General features: G+C 38.4%; 1 protein-coding gene across 3 annotated transcripts in view; it reads left to right on the top strand.

Moving 5' to 3' along the window:
- LOC111869615 (attractin-like protein 1) overlaps positions 1 to 15,168 on the top strand; it is a 59,567-nt gene extending 44,399 nt beyond the window's left edge. For 2 of the 3 annotated variants that reach the window (XM_023861267.2, XM_023861266.2), the window contains exons 19-23: positions 4,204 to 4,282; positions 4,639 to 4,767; positions 7,993 to 8,107; positions 10,673 to 10,846; positions 14,552 to 15,168. In XM_023861267.2, the coding sequence (XP_023717035.1) occupies positions 4,204 to 4,282; positions 4,639 to 4,767; positions 7,993 to 8,107; positions 10,673 to 10,803 (454 nt within the window). In that variant the 3' untranslated portion in view covers positions 10,804 to 10,846; positions 14,552 to 15,168. The remainder of the gene's footprint in view (positions 1 to 4,203; positions 4,283 to 4,638; positions 4,768 to 7,992; positions 8,108 to 10,672; positions 10,847 to 14,551) is intronic. The other variant, XM_023861268.2, reaches the window with a different exon arrangement.
- Positions 15,169 to 15,550: the final 382 nt, after the last annotated feature.

The raw sequence follows: 15,550 nt of genomic DNA, 5'->3' as shown, positions 1-15,550 counted from the left end.
AGAGTACCCAGTCGTTTGTGCGCCACTTCTCTGGACGTTTTCTCCTCATGTTCTCCCTCAAACGCCTTAGAACATCGTGATAGAACTCTTTATTGACTGTCTGACCAGGAGGGGCGAACTCCTTATGAACAATCCCGTCAGTATCAAAAAAACAGGTCAACATGGACTTAATGTTGCTCTTGACTTGTTTAGCTTTTTTTGGCTGAGGTGAAGAAGGGCTCTTCCATTGCGACGATTGCTGCTTGCTTTCAGGGACGTAGCCATAAACCCAACTTTCGTCACCAGTGACAACCTTCGAAAGAAAGTTTGGATCCTCCTGAAGCTGTTGCTGAAGTTCCCTGCGGACTTCCAAGCGATGCTGCTTGTGTTCATTTTGCAGCAGTCGTGGCACAAACTTCTCCGCAATCCTCCACATGTTCAGTTCCTCTGACAAAATTCGTTGACATGTACCATAACTTAGTCCCAAGGTGTTACAGAGGTCTTGGATGGTCAGTCTACGATCTTGCAGAATCAGATCCTTAACTTTCCTGACATTTTCTGGTGTTTTGCCAGTTGACGGCTGTCCCGAACGATCGTCATCATCAGTCAATGTTCGGCCATTTTTGAAACGTTTATACCAGTTGTAAGTTTGTGTCTGGCCTAAACTGTTTTCTCCAAAAGCTTGCTTCAACATTTGGTGCGTTTCTGCAGCGGTTTTCCCAAATTTTAAACAAAACTTTATACAGGCATGCTGCTCTCTCAGGTCAGCCATCGCAAAACTGCAAACTCATGGAAACACAACAATGGATGTTACGCCGCGCGCAGGGGGGGGGCGTGGAGGTATCCCTCCTTGCCACCCCACTGTAATGTCACAACGCTGGTACCACTTGTAACTCCGTGACGACGGGGGTGTGCTGGTACCCCTCCTTGCTACCCCAGCTTACGCTGTAAGGAGTCAACACCATACTCCTAGCTCACCCTCAGCTAGGATTCTCCTGTTTCGGGGTTTCCTTCTCTCATTTAAGCTGCCACCATCTATTATATGTCCTCTCTATTGTGGGAACTACCCCCTGGCCTATAGTGATAGCTCCCTCTTGACAACTCCTCATGTAGTCTACAGGTAGCAACGTATTATGTTATTATTACGTTTTAAGGGGGCGTTGCTATCAAGGCTACTAAACTCTGCCTGTGTGGCAGGAGCCTATCCCTGTCTATTCCTAGCACCTCTCCTTAAGCATTCAGCTGCTGTTGCAACTCTCCTTTTGGGTAGGGTCTGCTGGTTGGATCGTGGAAAGGTGATTATGGGGTGTGAATCACAATCCCGGTACGTCCTATCCTATCTATCTACTCTGTCTATTTACACTCTTATATATACATGATTTACAATATTTACATTATTAACAAGGCCGACTTTCAGTCGGGTCTACATAGGCTTCACTTCACGCTAACCATAACCTTGACACATACACTATAAACCCTTCGTGCCTGACTAACATCCTAGGCAATTACATGATTCTCGTATCCTCCCCTAAGGGTTCGCCGGGCACACTGGAGATTGCACATTAAAATCACTCAACAACACTTTGATCAACAATACTATTAAACAACATTGCTGATATGAGTAAAGAAACTTACTTGTAGTACAAGATGCAGGCCCACTGCCTCCGCTCGTAAGGCCCATGTTGAAGAGAGCCTTCGGCTGACAACTCAATATTCTCTGTTAGATTCGAATCCCAAGTCTCTCGAAATTCCGTAATTTATAGTTTTAATTTGCTAATTCAGCTGTTGACGACAGAGGGTAGTTAACTCCTCCCTTGTGTTCTAAATTCCTAAAGTTATGTTCTAATTGGTTATTCTCGGTGGTTGTGGGAGGGCCTATGGCGTCTCATCGCTGTGTAATTAATAACATCGTTACCTTCAGTGGCCGAGTGAGGCAAGCTTCTTGCTAGGGCGATNTGATCAACAATACTATTAAACAACATTGCTGATATGAGTAAAGAAACTTACTTGTAGTACAAGATGCAGGCCCACTGCCTCCGCTCGTAAGGCCCATGTTGAAGAGAGCCTTCGGCTGACAACTCAATATTCTCTGTTAGATTCGAATCCCAAGTCTCTCGAAATTCCGTAATTTATAGTTTTAATTTGCTAATTCAGCTGTTGACGACAGAGGGTAGTTAACTCCTCCCTTGTGTTCTAAATTCCTAAAGTTATGTTCTAATTGGTTATTCTCGGTGGTTGTGGGAGGGCCTATGGCGTCTCATCGCTGTGTAATTAATAACATCGTTACCTTCAGTGGCCGAGTGAGGCAAGCTTCTTGCTAGGGCGATTACGCATGAATGCTGATCCTCAACATTCTTACCCTAGTTGCCTGTCCAGGTGTTGTCATCTTTGCTCTTTCACTGCAAAACACTTTTCGCAAGTCTCCAGACACTTAGGTAATGACTTAAATTCCCAATCCCAAATTTGAGCCACTACAATGGAAATATGTTCACCAACAATAAACCCAACCACTCAACTTGACGCTGCTTGCCACACTGATTCAAGAAGGATGTATGAGGGAGACCCAGCGGTATTTTGATGTACTCATAACCATTCGCGCGCAAAATTCAAATTTTGGAAACTTTTGGATTGCCCCACATATGAAGGTAAAGTTAACTTCGTGAAATTACCTTCAATTTGAATTGATTGGTGCTTAAACCTGATTTTCGAAAATGCCACCGTCGGCCACAAGACAGGCTTCCACTTGGTCGTCAACCGCGCGAGTAGCACGTAGCAGCTTCAGCTGGCTGTTTTTATGTGGTCAGCGGCGTCCAGAATGTGACCAAACAAAGCATCTTGCGTTGCCACCTTCACATTGTAAACCAGTTCTTTCATCCATCCCCACACACAATAATCCAGTGGGCTTAAGTGTGGAGACCTAGCTGGCAATTCTTCGCATACTCGTACATGGACTGCAGTGTACCATACCAACAATGCCTTCTTCATTGATGTCTTCATTAACACCATGCTTGACTGCAATACGAACGCCGGGAAGTCTACCGGTATCTCGCAATGCCTGGTAAACTCCAGTAAACACTCCGGTTCGGTGTTCTACGATTCGGAAACCATTGATGATATTCAGCTATGGTAAGAACTGAGTTACTGTCATAAAACCCATACACATAAATCATATCTGCATACTCCTCAAATGAAACTGTAAATGGCACCGTGAACGTAACAGACGCACCGAGATGAGACCTATTCTGAACACCAGTAGTCGTCACACTAGCCGTGGCCAGACATACCAACCCACCACTCCTTAGGTACCTCTCAAGTGTCAAGATAACGAGAATGCTCTGACTGTAGCTGGCTACAATTAGCGACCTGCCAGATGATAGACGCAGTTCACATGAGGGCGTGTACGGGAATGAAAAAATGGTCATAACTCCGTAACTGTCCAAAATCGGACACATGTTTATACGAACCTTTTTTGATCACAAAGACTAGGAAATCACCTCCTACAGTTATGCCCTAAAGTCGTGAAACATCCTGTATATAGGCTGAAATTAAACTACAGTATTTCCTGTCACTATGAACCCACAGAAAACAGATCGCACTCTGTATCTCAGTCACAATGCAACTGTCTGTTCACGACCATAGAAAGGGCAATAATCTCTTGCATCTATAACAGAAGGTCTTAGCACTGAAGAAGGGACCCCTCTAGCTCTACATGATCATTTCCTGAAATGTGACACTTGAAATCTCAAATTGCTACTGTGGTCATGCAAATCAAATTAATGACTGCTGTGAAAGCGTGAAATTTGCTGCAACTTACATATCCATGGGGCATATGTTTTGTGTCAGTTGCATATTTCTTTATACAATTTAACCAATGTTGAGAAAATTGGCATAGTTTGAGCATAGTGAATTGCCTGTAATCATAAATGGTAGAAGTACTGATATGCTGTAAAGATCTTTAAAATGTCTGTGGTCACTTAAATGCACATTTTACATTTTCTTGTAATCACACTGCAGCCGAGTGTGATTAAAATATAAAAGTATTTGTACACATCTCTTATTTATTCTTAAATTATGGTATTACATGCGAGAACTTGTTTTGTGTGTGGCATGCATGTGCCTTGTTACCTTGAGCATTGACTATGAGATCTGTAGGTTTCATAAGGCAAAATTATGGTACTGGATATTTTTTTAAAACTTTTTAACAGTGTATTTCTGTTTTGATAGCTGTTTCCTGTTGTTGCTTCTTGTGGCTGCCATCCTCTGGAAGATCAAGCAGAAGTATGACATGTACAGGCGGCGCCAAGTAAGCACTTCAGATACATGTTTCTGTGGAAACTGTTATTCTCAATTTAGAATTTGAAATGAAGTGAATATACTCTTGTATATCATTAGTTTCTGATAATAGATTAAATTCACCTTTCTCTGTTTGAGGAGTTCCCAGTGGCTTAGAGCCAGTCACTCACTAGCCCAACTAATAATTAAAATACTCATATTTATCTCATCATAATAATGAAGAAGTTCAGTAACCCTAAGCAATTAGTGCTTATCTGTAGCTGCAGTGAATCACAGTTTCTCTTACTTGGTAGTACATAATATAGTCATTCTCCTAGAACATCTTAAGGAACTTGTATAATAAATAAATGTATACTTTTTCTTCAGAGGCTGTTTGTGGAGATGGAACAAATGGCCAGTAGACCATTTTCACAGGTTCTAGTGGAGATTGAATTGCGGGAAAAGGTAGACCTCTGTTCAAATACAAATCCTGCAACCCTCAGAAAAAGGAAAAAGGTGAGTTAAGGAATGGGTATTTATTATGTCTGTAGTAGGGGCTATGCCATAGTTCAGGTGGTTAATCTCTGGCTTCCCAGAATGGCAGTCTTGGTTCAGTTCAAAGTCAGCTCATGTGGGATTAGTGTTTGGCAGTGTGGCAGAGGGGCAGGTTTTCTCTGAGTAGCTCCATTTATCCCGATGAGGTCTCTGGGTTTTTCAGTTGACCTAATCCTTCCAGTTGTACTATGGCCCTTGGCAGTGGCGTGCCGTGCATGGAAGCAGGGGAAGCATTGCTTCTGTAGTTAAGAAACGAAAAGAAAAGAAGTCATATATAAATAATTCAATTTGAATAATAAGGATTTGAATATTGTCATTTAGAGCGTGTTCCTGCCCAAGGCCACATGCCTCCGCCTCGTCCTACCTTACCCTGCTTGCTGGGAGGGACCAAGTTTCCTTTGTTAAACTCTGTAAGAATTCGTGTCACAAAATGGGTACGGAAGCAACTTTCGTTTTGCTGGCTAATGCCTGTGATACGGAAGCGAAGGACTGTGGTCTTTCAATGGTTATATGAAAATTAACTGTTTATGTGTGATTTCAGTATTGTTGGGTGTTATAGGTAACATTAAGTTTTATTAAAATGTTATAAGTGCATATTTAGATGGTGTAAGATTGTATTTGTGATCGTATTTTGGTGCATCAGATAAAAGCTATCTGTGTTTAAGGGAAGCAAGTCTGATATTGCAGTAAGAGGGGCAGGGGCATGAATAGAGTACACGCACAGGCCTCAGCTAAAATGAATGCTGGCAGACAATGTGACTGCGACTGTGCAATTGAAAGCCTTTTAAAATGGGGGTTTAATATCAGGGACTTTTCTGAAAGAAAATAATTGTAGAAAGAGGACGACCGACATGAGAGTTGCCAGAACTTAAAGCACAAACCAAATTATGTGTAAGGGAATTTAATTTGGAACAGTATTCTAAAACAGAGTGGCTGTCTGGTTGCTGTAATATAGGAAAATTGTTTTGTTGGCCATACCTATTGTTTCTCAACGAAAAAAATATATGGAACAAGACTGGGTTTGGTGATATCAGCAACCTTCATAAAGCCTTGAAACGACATGAGAAATCTCAGACTCACATTATTTCAACAATGCAACTTGTTATGTTCGGGAAATCTCGAATTGACTGTCAACTTGACAATCAGAAGCGCCTGACGATACTACAGCATAATGAAAATGTGAAAGAAAACAGAGAAATAATGAAACGATTGATACCATCTGCCATTTAGGAAAGTGGCAACTTGGCCTCCGTGGTCATGACGAAAGCATGGATTCTATCGACTGAGGTAATTATGTGGAATTGGTTCACTTGTTAAGGAAATATGATCATAAACTCAATGTTCACCTTGAGAATAGTATAGTATTTACGGGTTTATCGAACAGAATACAAAATGACCTTATTGACTCAAAAAGTGACGTAAATTTGGTGAGTTGATTGCTATCAGTTCGTTTATTAGATACCACTGCTTCCCTTACCAAAAATAGTACCTCACACCACTGGCCGTTGGTCAACTTAGCCTGTAACAAATGAGTATCAGGAATTTTCCTTGGGTGTAAAAGGGCGGCCAGTGTGTAAGGCTGACAAATTTACTGCCATCTATGAGCCAACTGTCTAGAAGATGTTTAATCCTTGACATCTCACACCCATATGGGCCTTCATGGCCTGTTACAGAAACAGCGTTATCTTTTTAGTTCCATTTCTCCTGCCAGTTCCCATTCCATCAGCTTCTCCACATTAATCAATTATCCTGTCATGAATGATATATAGCCTTGATACAGACAGCATTGTTAAATAGCCAACTTATATAACCTACCTCTACCTTCATACTCACAAACAGTAGAAAGTACACTGAAGCCATGAAGTCACATGGATGGCAGGGTTGATAGCAGTACTTGAGGCTTTCTGCACTCTGTCTACTGCTGTATTCTCCTCCTGGCCTCTCTGGCCTATGTCAGCCAAGCCAAAGAGATCACTATCAAAGGTCATGATGAGGTTATCACCACCCACATTCTTGTGACTGAACAGGTTGGTCTAGCAGTAACACTCTTAGGTCGAAGGCACACCAAGGAAACTGGCAACTGCAATGCAACCGCTATTTCCAAGAATCGTTATCAGCCTGAGTTGAACACACATTACTGAATGGAGCAGCGAAAATTGAGGAAACAGCAACACAGTTGCAGTTGCCAGTTTCCTTGGTGTGCCCTCAGCCTTAGTCTCGTATTTTTGTATTTGGGAGGTGCCTGTTCGAATCTCGGCTGGCACACTGGATATCCTCACTGGTTTTTTTTGTGGTTTTCCCCAGTCCTTTAAGGCAGATGTCAAGATAGTATCTTGAATAGGCCCAGACTGCTTCCTTCCAAATCTTTTTCCAGTTTATCGTTCATCAGTGTTTCTATCATTGGACATTACATAGTCTTGATGCTGACAGTGTCATTATATAATCAACAAAAAATAACATTAAGTGAAGAGGATGGCTAGATGACTGGAGGGGAACATAGGATATTATCCTGGAAGGGGAAACAGTACTTCCTCCTGTGATTTCAGTATAGGGAAATGCAGCAGTGGAATGTCAGTGTGTAAAGTCCCGTACCTAGTTTTCATCCTGCTGTTTTGAAAGACCAAGTTATTTGTTAATAAAAGCTTACAGTACCAGGCCTCAGCAGATCTTAGGTCGCCATAATGTGAAATATTTTAGAATTTGTGATTTGTAGTTCTGATTCAATTATGTGGGTGACAGGTTTCATTAAAAACAATTAAAATTCTCCGTATTGTGTTCCCATAATGGATTTGACTTTAGTCACACTATTTACAAAAATCACATGTTATTCAAAATTTTGTCAGGAGTAAAAATGCGGTTTCTCTCCCCCCTCCCCCACCAAAAATTCTTGTATGAAAGTATGGGTGTATTAATTGTGCAGATAAATGTGCTGATTCTGAAATTGAAGTAGAAACTATTCAACATGTCCTTAATCTCCCATGTTAAATTTCTGTAAAAAAGGTTATGGAATAATCACTGACTACTAGTAATTTATTTCTGAAGAGGTTTGTTTTCAGCATGGCTCCTGGATGTATAGGAAATTCATTCAGCCCAGTGTTTGTCATAAAATGAAGCACTTGAATATCATATTACCTTGCAGTGGAAGTGTGGTGTGCATATAAAGGTGTTGAAATTCATTTATTATAGGACTCGCCTAGTCCTATTGCTCTGGAACCATGTTGTGGGAACCGAGCTGCTGTCCTGTCTCTTCTTATTCGACTGCCAACAGGTGGTGAGGTGTTCACCCCATCAGGACAATCAGGTGAATGAATGTAGTCTCGTAATCAACATTCACAGATACACTTTTCTTGTTGTGTAAATTATTTAATTCTTGTCGTTACAAACTCTAACCAGCATCAATAAAAGTCTTGTGTGAGCACAAATTTTTTGTGACATTGAACCTTTTTGCACCATAAATAAATAAGTTATTATAATAGACAAATATTGGTCATTACTCATCAGTTTCAGCTGTACTATTAGAAAATACAAAATATGTTATATCAGATACATAGTTGAGATCATTGGAACAAGCTATTTGTATTTGTATTTTATGACACGTTTTCATATTGATTGCATAAAAATGGACTGCGCAGTTAACAGCCGTATACCTTGAGTCTTGAGAGTTTTTGTATACTGAGATTATGTTCATATATAAATCTGATTTACCTGTGAGGTGTATATCAGTTCCAGTGTTTTCTTATATAATTAACACCTTTACTGCTACTCTTGGTATGTCCTGACTTGCCATATGTTGTGCGATGTCATTAAGCCTAGATCTTTAAGTTACTGTACCTTTTCCTGCCTTTGACGTTAATATTAACAACAACAGAGTGTACATACTTTGCTACCTTTAACAAACATGTTGATATATTAGTGCAACTCTTATTAGCCGATGGTAAGTTTGTCCTTGTCATGGTGGCAGAAGGACACTTTATGTCCATGTTGAAACTGACTTGTAGAACATTCCTTAGAAGGACAGATGTTAAGAGAGGGTGAAGGAGTACTTTCTTCTGGGGTGTGACTCTGTTTAATCTGGTAGAAGCTTTTCAGGAGGAATGTGCTTGCCACCATCTTCAGGGTCAAAGAGTAAACCAAGCAAGCAACTCTGCTTGGCTTAGTCTTCAATCATGAGGATGGGGCAGTTTGTTCCTGTGAAGTGTCAGTGCACTTTCAGCAGCCTGCACAATATGCCATTCCAGAAGATAACCACCTCGTGAGAACCTCAGATCTCACGAAAATAGAATTAATAGTTGTTTTCTAAATGTGTTCATTTTTTATGATTATTTCTTAACTGTCTCAAGAAGCAAAATTTTAGTATTCTGTGGACATTCTCACCAGTGAGCCCTAAACTAAGCAGTTGGATCTTTGTAAATTCTCATTACTTTATGGTCAAATGAAGTGAGGTAACAATGCTGACTGGGATTTCTGACATATTCTTTTGATAAAATAAATGTGTCTTGTTTACAAATTTTACTGTTTGTAAGGCATTCCACGTTATCTCTTAGATGCTTTAAAGAGAGGGCACACCTACTTGTATAACTACTTAGGCCATAAATATTAATTTTTAATTTGATTACTCGGATTGTGATTGGAATGAGACAGGTATTTGTCATGTGTGGAGTTCTTGAATTCAACAGTGTTTGATATGTCACAGAAAATATTTTATGAAGTAATAATTCTAAACTACAAATTATAGAAGTGCAGAACAGATTTTGTTGTGTCAAGTTTCATACCACGTTACAGTTTTATGTTTGACATTCCTTATGGTAAAGGAACTGGAACAGTATATGTTGGTATAGTTGAACCAGTTTTCTTTTTTGTACTGTCTTCTCCCTGGGATGAATTGGTATATGCTATTCTGTGAGCTGAGTTATGCTTTAATATTTGATAGTGACTACTCTAAACCTGAACCGCTCTCTCTTTGCCATTGATCTTTGCCAGAATAAATGCATATGACAGTAGCATTCACATTAAGTGAAGCTGTACTTTGCAATGTCTGGACTTTTGGTGCTTTGATGTTATGTTCATAATTAAATAGTTATGCTCCTCTGTGTTGTAAGCATTAAGATTTAGAATTGAATTAATATATTTAAGTACATTTCTGGGGGACTGACAACATTTATTTCCATTCTTAATGTACAAAAGATATCAGATAAGGGATGCAGGAGTGGGTGATCCCTTTAACTGAATAAATCTTGATAGTATGGCCAGAAAGTAAATTTGTATAGCTTTTAATCTGTAAACTAACAACTCACAATGATGCTGCATGTAGGTATAAAGGAAAAGTTTTTAATAATTGTTGGTAACAATTTGGTGTGTTCTGTGCCAAGTCATGAGTATTATGTGTACAAGTAATTCTGACAAGACAGGTTTACAGGAACAGTGATCCAATAAAGGAGCCTGTGCAACTGTTCACAGTAAAACTTCTGCAGTAGTTCAAGTCAGATATCTTAGAAATCCCAGCCATACTATGACATCTAGTGAATATCACCTTATTCTCATGTGGCAGACACATTTGCAGGGCCTCAGATTTGAAACTTGACATGGAAACAACAGTAAAACAGTACATTGACTTATATTGACAGGGGACAGAAAACTCATTGTGTGATGTGACCAGTGTCCCTGTCTTCATGTGGCCTATGTAAAAATCTAATGTATCAGTCATACAGTGACATAGTATTCATACTGAAAGGTGAATGTGTCACTTCTAGTTATATGCCTTATGTAATTATTTTCCAATCTGTTGTATGCAGTTATTGAAGTTATTACTGATTCTAATTATATGTAGATGACACTGAAGTGCTGGTATTTTATTTTCTCATACCAGGTCTGGCAATAGCATCAGCACTGGTGACTCTGGGTAACCCTCGAAAAGTCAGCATTGACCCTACAGGCAAAGCAGATACAAAGTGCAAGTCCCGTAAGTCATCCAGCCAGCACCCAGAGAGTTGTATCTAGTGTATAATATTGTTCAGTGCAGCTCCTTATCCCCTGTTATAAAGTGAGCAAATTGTGTGCATTACAACATAAAATTAATTACTTCATCAATCCTCCTGTATGTCACACGTTGTATGCATGCAAATTGATATCTGAGGTCCATCTTTGTCATGAAATATTTCCATTACCACATAAATTCATTTATAAAATGCCCTGCTTCTGATCAAAATTTATTGAAATATTGTCAGCTTAAAATACTTCTGTTACTTTAGGAGCCAGGATAGCATAGCAGGTATAGCAAGTGGCTACGTGCTGGGCAACAAGGGGTTGGAGTTCAAGTCATGGTAGGGGTAAGAATTTTCACTTCTCCGCATCATCCAGACTGGCTCTGGGGTCCACCCAACCTCCTATCCAATGGGTACCAGAGACTCTTTCCCCAGGTGTAAAGTGGCCAGGGGGCTAGTGCCTAGGTCAATAAAATGTGGATCTATACATCCACTCCCCCACACGCCTTCATGGCATAGTGCTTAATTAGTTAAGCACGGGGACAGCTTTACCTTTTACAGAATACTGTTTATCATTAACATTAAAGGACCCAGTTGCTTACATTAGAATGTTCAAAATTGTAGTATGCATGCTAATCTACAAAACTGTGTTTAGCATTAAGAACTGTGGTTCTACAAAAGAATTTAGTGTCAGTTAATTTGAAGATTGCATATTGATATGGACTGCCATAATCCAATCACTCTCTAGTCCATATTCAAACAATGGTTAACTTGCACATGAAGGATGTAACAGTATATACTTCAGAGTATATAATATGTTATCCTTGAATTAGAATATTAAAAAAAATTTTTGTAATTTGTTCTTAGATGCCAAAGAGAGTTCCTTGTTTGTTGATCAAAGATTTTTTAGAAATTATAAGTTATAGTTCCATAATAATGGAAATACTGTAATTGTAAATTTGCATGTTGTAATGCATATAATAGTGATTGTACATGTGGATCTAATCTTCTTGACCTGTCTATGTGAGTGACAATGTAAAATATTAGACACCAAGTCAAGACTCTTGAAAATGTAATATATGAAAAGTTGCCTTCAATTAATATTTAATTTTAACCCTTTGGATGCCACAAGCTCAGGGTGCTTGAGTTAAAACCACCATAGCTGAAGGGATCAGTTTCTTAATCAGATAATACAGCATTTCATTACATAGCCTCAAATGTGACATATCAGTGTTAGATGATAGAACGGCCTTTCACTTGATCCATACCTGCAACCATTTGAAGATCATTTGAGGACATATTTTGGGTTTTCTGTGCACTGTATTTACCCCCAGGCAGCCATGGCATTTATAGCAGATAGTTCTATGGCAGGGCTTGGCAGTCAAAGGGTTAAAATAGATTTCTTTATATGTAAGTTTTAACAAAGTTGTTTTGTAAGCTAGCAATATTTATTACATCTGTGGTTTTATTACAGCTATGGATGTCAGTCAATTTTAGTTTTCAGTGTAATTGTCCACTAAATGAACAAGTAAAGAATCACATCAGTAGCACTTGGCTGTCTGAGGTTTGTTGTACTAACATTTGTGTGAAGTTCATGCATCCTGTCTAGTCTAATGTGCTGGGATGTAAGTGTATTTCACTTTAAAGCAAAAGTATTAATCTTGGACGGATCCAAATTGCATGATTGCAAATCCAGAATATTTACTTTTCATGTGACTGGGAATAATAAACTTATTATAGGATTATTTTAAAATATGAGAATTAATGAGTCCGTCTTATTACAAACCAGTCTTTCTTTATTATTTATGACATATTTTGAGTGAGAAATAATGATGTTCAGGCTGCCATTTTGTGGTTGTAATATAAGTTGACACAGGGTGTTAGTTTAGAATGAACGATAAACATCATGTCTTCAACAGGTAATGTTAACTCACAGAAATAAAAAAAAGAAATTAAATACCATGAAGTATATATGTGTGGTGCGTATAGGTATGTATGTGTGTATATTTTAGTGCTGTCAGTAAAATTCAAAATCTAATTAAATGAATTAATCAGATAAACTTGTTAATAGAAACATTTTATCACAAAGAGTACCAGTGAAATTTTTATGTAAGATCTGAAGCTTTTGCCATGAATAAACATACTGAAATCTTGTTGAGTGATTGGCCATATCATGGTTGATGTATGAATTAGTCATGATGTGGCTGATCACCTGAGCTGTAGTGCAATCAGCTCTTTAATGTGTGAGTAATACAACCCCCCCCCATTTTAAATCAGAAATTATGAAATGTACCTAAACACAGTGCTCTGATAATGTTACTTGTTATGAGTATTTACATTAGACTCTGCTATTTATTAAGAGCCTGACACACAGTATGTTAAACAAGATATGAAAGTATTACTTGCTAGAGTTTTTATAAGTTACAGTTTTGTTTGCAATGCCATTGTTACAACACCTTTATGCCATCTTCAAGAATACATAAAGCATTAAACTCATATCTTCTCATATCATCTGAAACTGGCGAATGAATTTTGTAAGTTCAGTAACAATGATTTAATTGGTTAACTAGCCTGTTAGTCAGTCATGGCAGTCACAAACAATGAAATACATTATCATGTGTTAGTGACTAGACATAGAGTTTGAATTGAATATTGATTTTATTGATTTGCTTACTACATGTAACTACAAATAGCTACAACACTAACACTAATCTGCATGATCCACAAATAACCACAGTTGCAAGCAACTGCTATTTCTTTACCAATCATATCTTGGCTGTGGCTTCTAACAATGTAAATGCCTGTGTTTCAGTTCCCAGTGGCTCACAACTAACCACTGATGGCCAACTGCATTCCTGCATAAGGTCATGTAAATTGCTGCTGGACCTTACCAGCACACTCACTCTTGGTTCCATATCATATCATAACACACTTTGTAGAGAGAAGAACAAACACTATGTGAGCAGTTATATGATGGCTTACAAGGCAGTGATTTATGTGATGCTACCTCGCATGTGTGGGCTCTCCCCACTTTTACATTAGTTGCCTTAAATAAGCAGAAGTTACTTTCTGAATTTCCCTCTTATATATGGATAGTTGGAACTCTTTGTCAGGTTGACCTTTTTATGTTTTACCTAGATTGTATTCCACACAAAAGACAAATTGTTAAGAAAATTATAAATTCTCCAGCATGTTATTCCAATAAATTATTATGCAGGATAGATCTGAATATATATTACAGCAATTTTATCTGTAGATTTGTGTAAATGGATGGGAAGAAGAGACAGAGGGGAATATGATACAAGTGTTTTGTGTGCCTGAAGTTGTAGTAAGTGTGATCGCATGATTGAGAACTGCTGCATCAAGCATTTAGACATAAATACAGTGTTATCGCCAAAGTTTTATATTCGTAATTATAATATTGTTGGACTCATATATGGTGAATGAATGATATTCCCACTCTAAATGAAACCTAGATTTTAGTTTAAGTTAGTATTTAGGGTTGTCACAGTTCTCTTCAGTGTTGCAACCATTGGTAATGAATAACCAACATTGACTGATTATCCATAGTTTTAATATTTATGAGCAATTGCATTTAGAAGTCTTATGCTTGCTTCTAATTAAGGGAAGATAAAGCAATCACTGGACAAATTGCAGCTTGAAATGTGATGGAGATGTAGCAAGGTGCATTGGCTTATTTTTGCCTTGTCCATTATATTGTTCTCTCTTTTGTTTCATATTTTTTCCCACTGGACTGGGTGTAGGTTTGGTGACAGACACTTGAAAGTGCCAAAGACTGTGAAGACTCATTTCAGTGGGACACTGCCGAGCAAGGGAATTAACTGAAGCAATATGTGCAAGCATGAAGAGGTGGCTTCAGTTGGACTGCCAAACATTCCCTTAGGAGTTCCAGCACCTTGCATTCTACTGTATAGGCCTAAGCTTAAGAAGTGTGTGCAAATGCAAGTTTGGAGAAGTTCCTCCTATGTGTTATAGACTGATATTTTGTATTACATAGAGGTGGGATGTATTTATAATGAACATTGTAATGGGGTTAGATTGGGTTTGTTATCAATGTTATGACATGCAGAACACTTGCTAGTGCTGCAAAGTGTTTCGCAAGTTTCAGTTCACTCTCTTTACACTCAGTGAAATTATGTCTTGAATATGGAAAGCTTTGCAACATCAGCTTCTTTAACATTGTTATGTCGGATGTGGCATGTACATATTACACTAATTAGTTCTCATTTATAAAATGGAGAAGCATGCAAAAGCCTGCTGCCAGTTGTATCTAGTCGTCCTTCGTCATCTTCTCATCATTGTGTGACAGTGTAACGATTTTTTTAATGGATAAAATTAAAGAAAGAGATTTTGTTTTTCATTGACATGTACTTACTTAGTTTAAGGAATTGCAGTGATATATAACATGCTGTTAAATATTTATTTGAACCGTAATATCACTCATTGGTTTGCATTAAACTCTTGCTCATTATTTGTCTTACATTGCGTTGCTGTTTGGATTGTTCATCTTGAACGTTTTACAGTCTCCTGTGAAGTACAGCCATTTGGGATAAATGAATTTAAAAGTGTTTTTCTGCTACCAAGATGTATGGATTGAATTATGCCCCAGTGGCACGGAAGAGTTTGCTGTATTAATCTGTGTGACGTGGCTATAAAGTTATGACACCAACTTAGAAAAACAACATATTATTCACTAAAAGACATTCCAGTTTTAATATTTTTTTTTTTTTTACTAAAATGTC

This window comes from Cryptotermes secundus, unplaced genomic scaffold (genome assembly GCF_002891405.2).
Source record: "Cryptotermes secundus unplaced genomic scaffold, Csec_1.0 scaffold557, whole genome shotgun sequence".
Taxonomy (NCBI): domain Eukaryota; kingdom Metazoa; phylum Arthropoda; class Insecta; order Blattodea; family Kalotermitidae; genus Cryptotermes; species Cryptotermes secundus.
The sequence above is the reverse complement of the archived record's forward strand: the minus strand, read 5'-3'. Positions and strand labels throughout refer to the sequence as shown.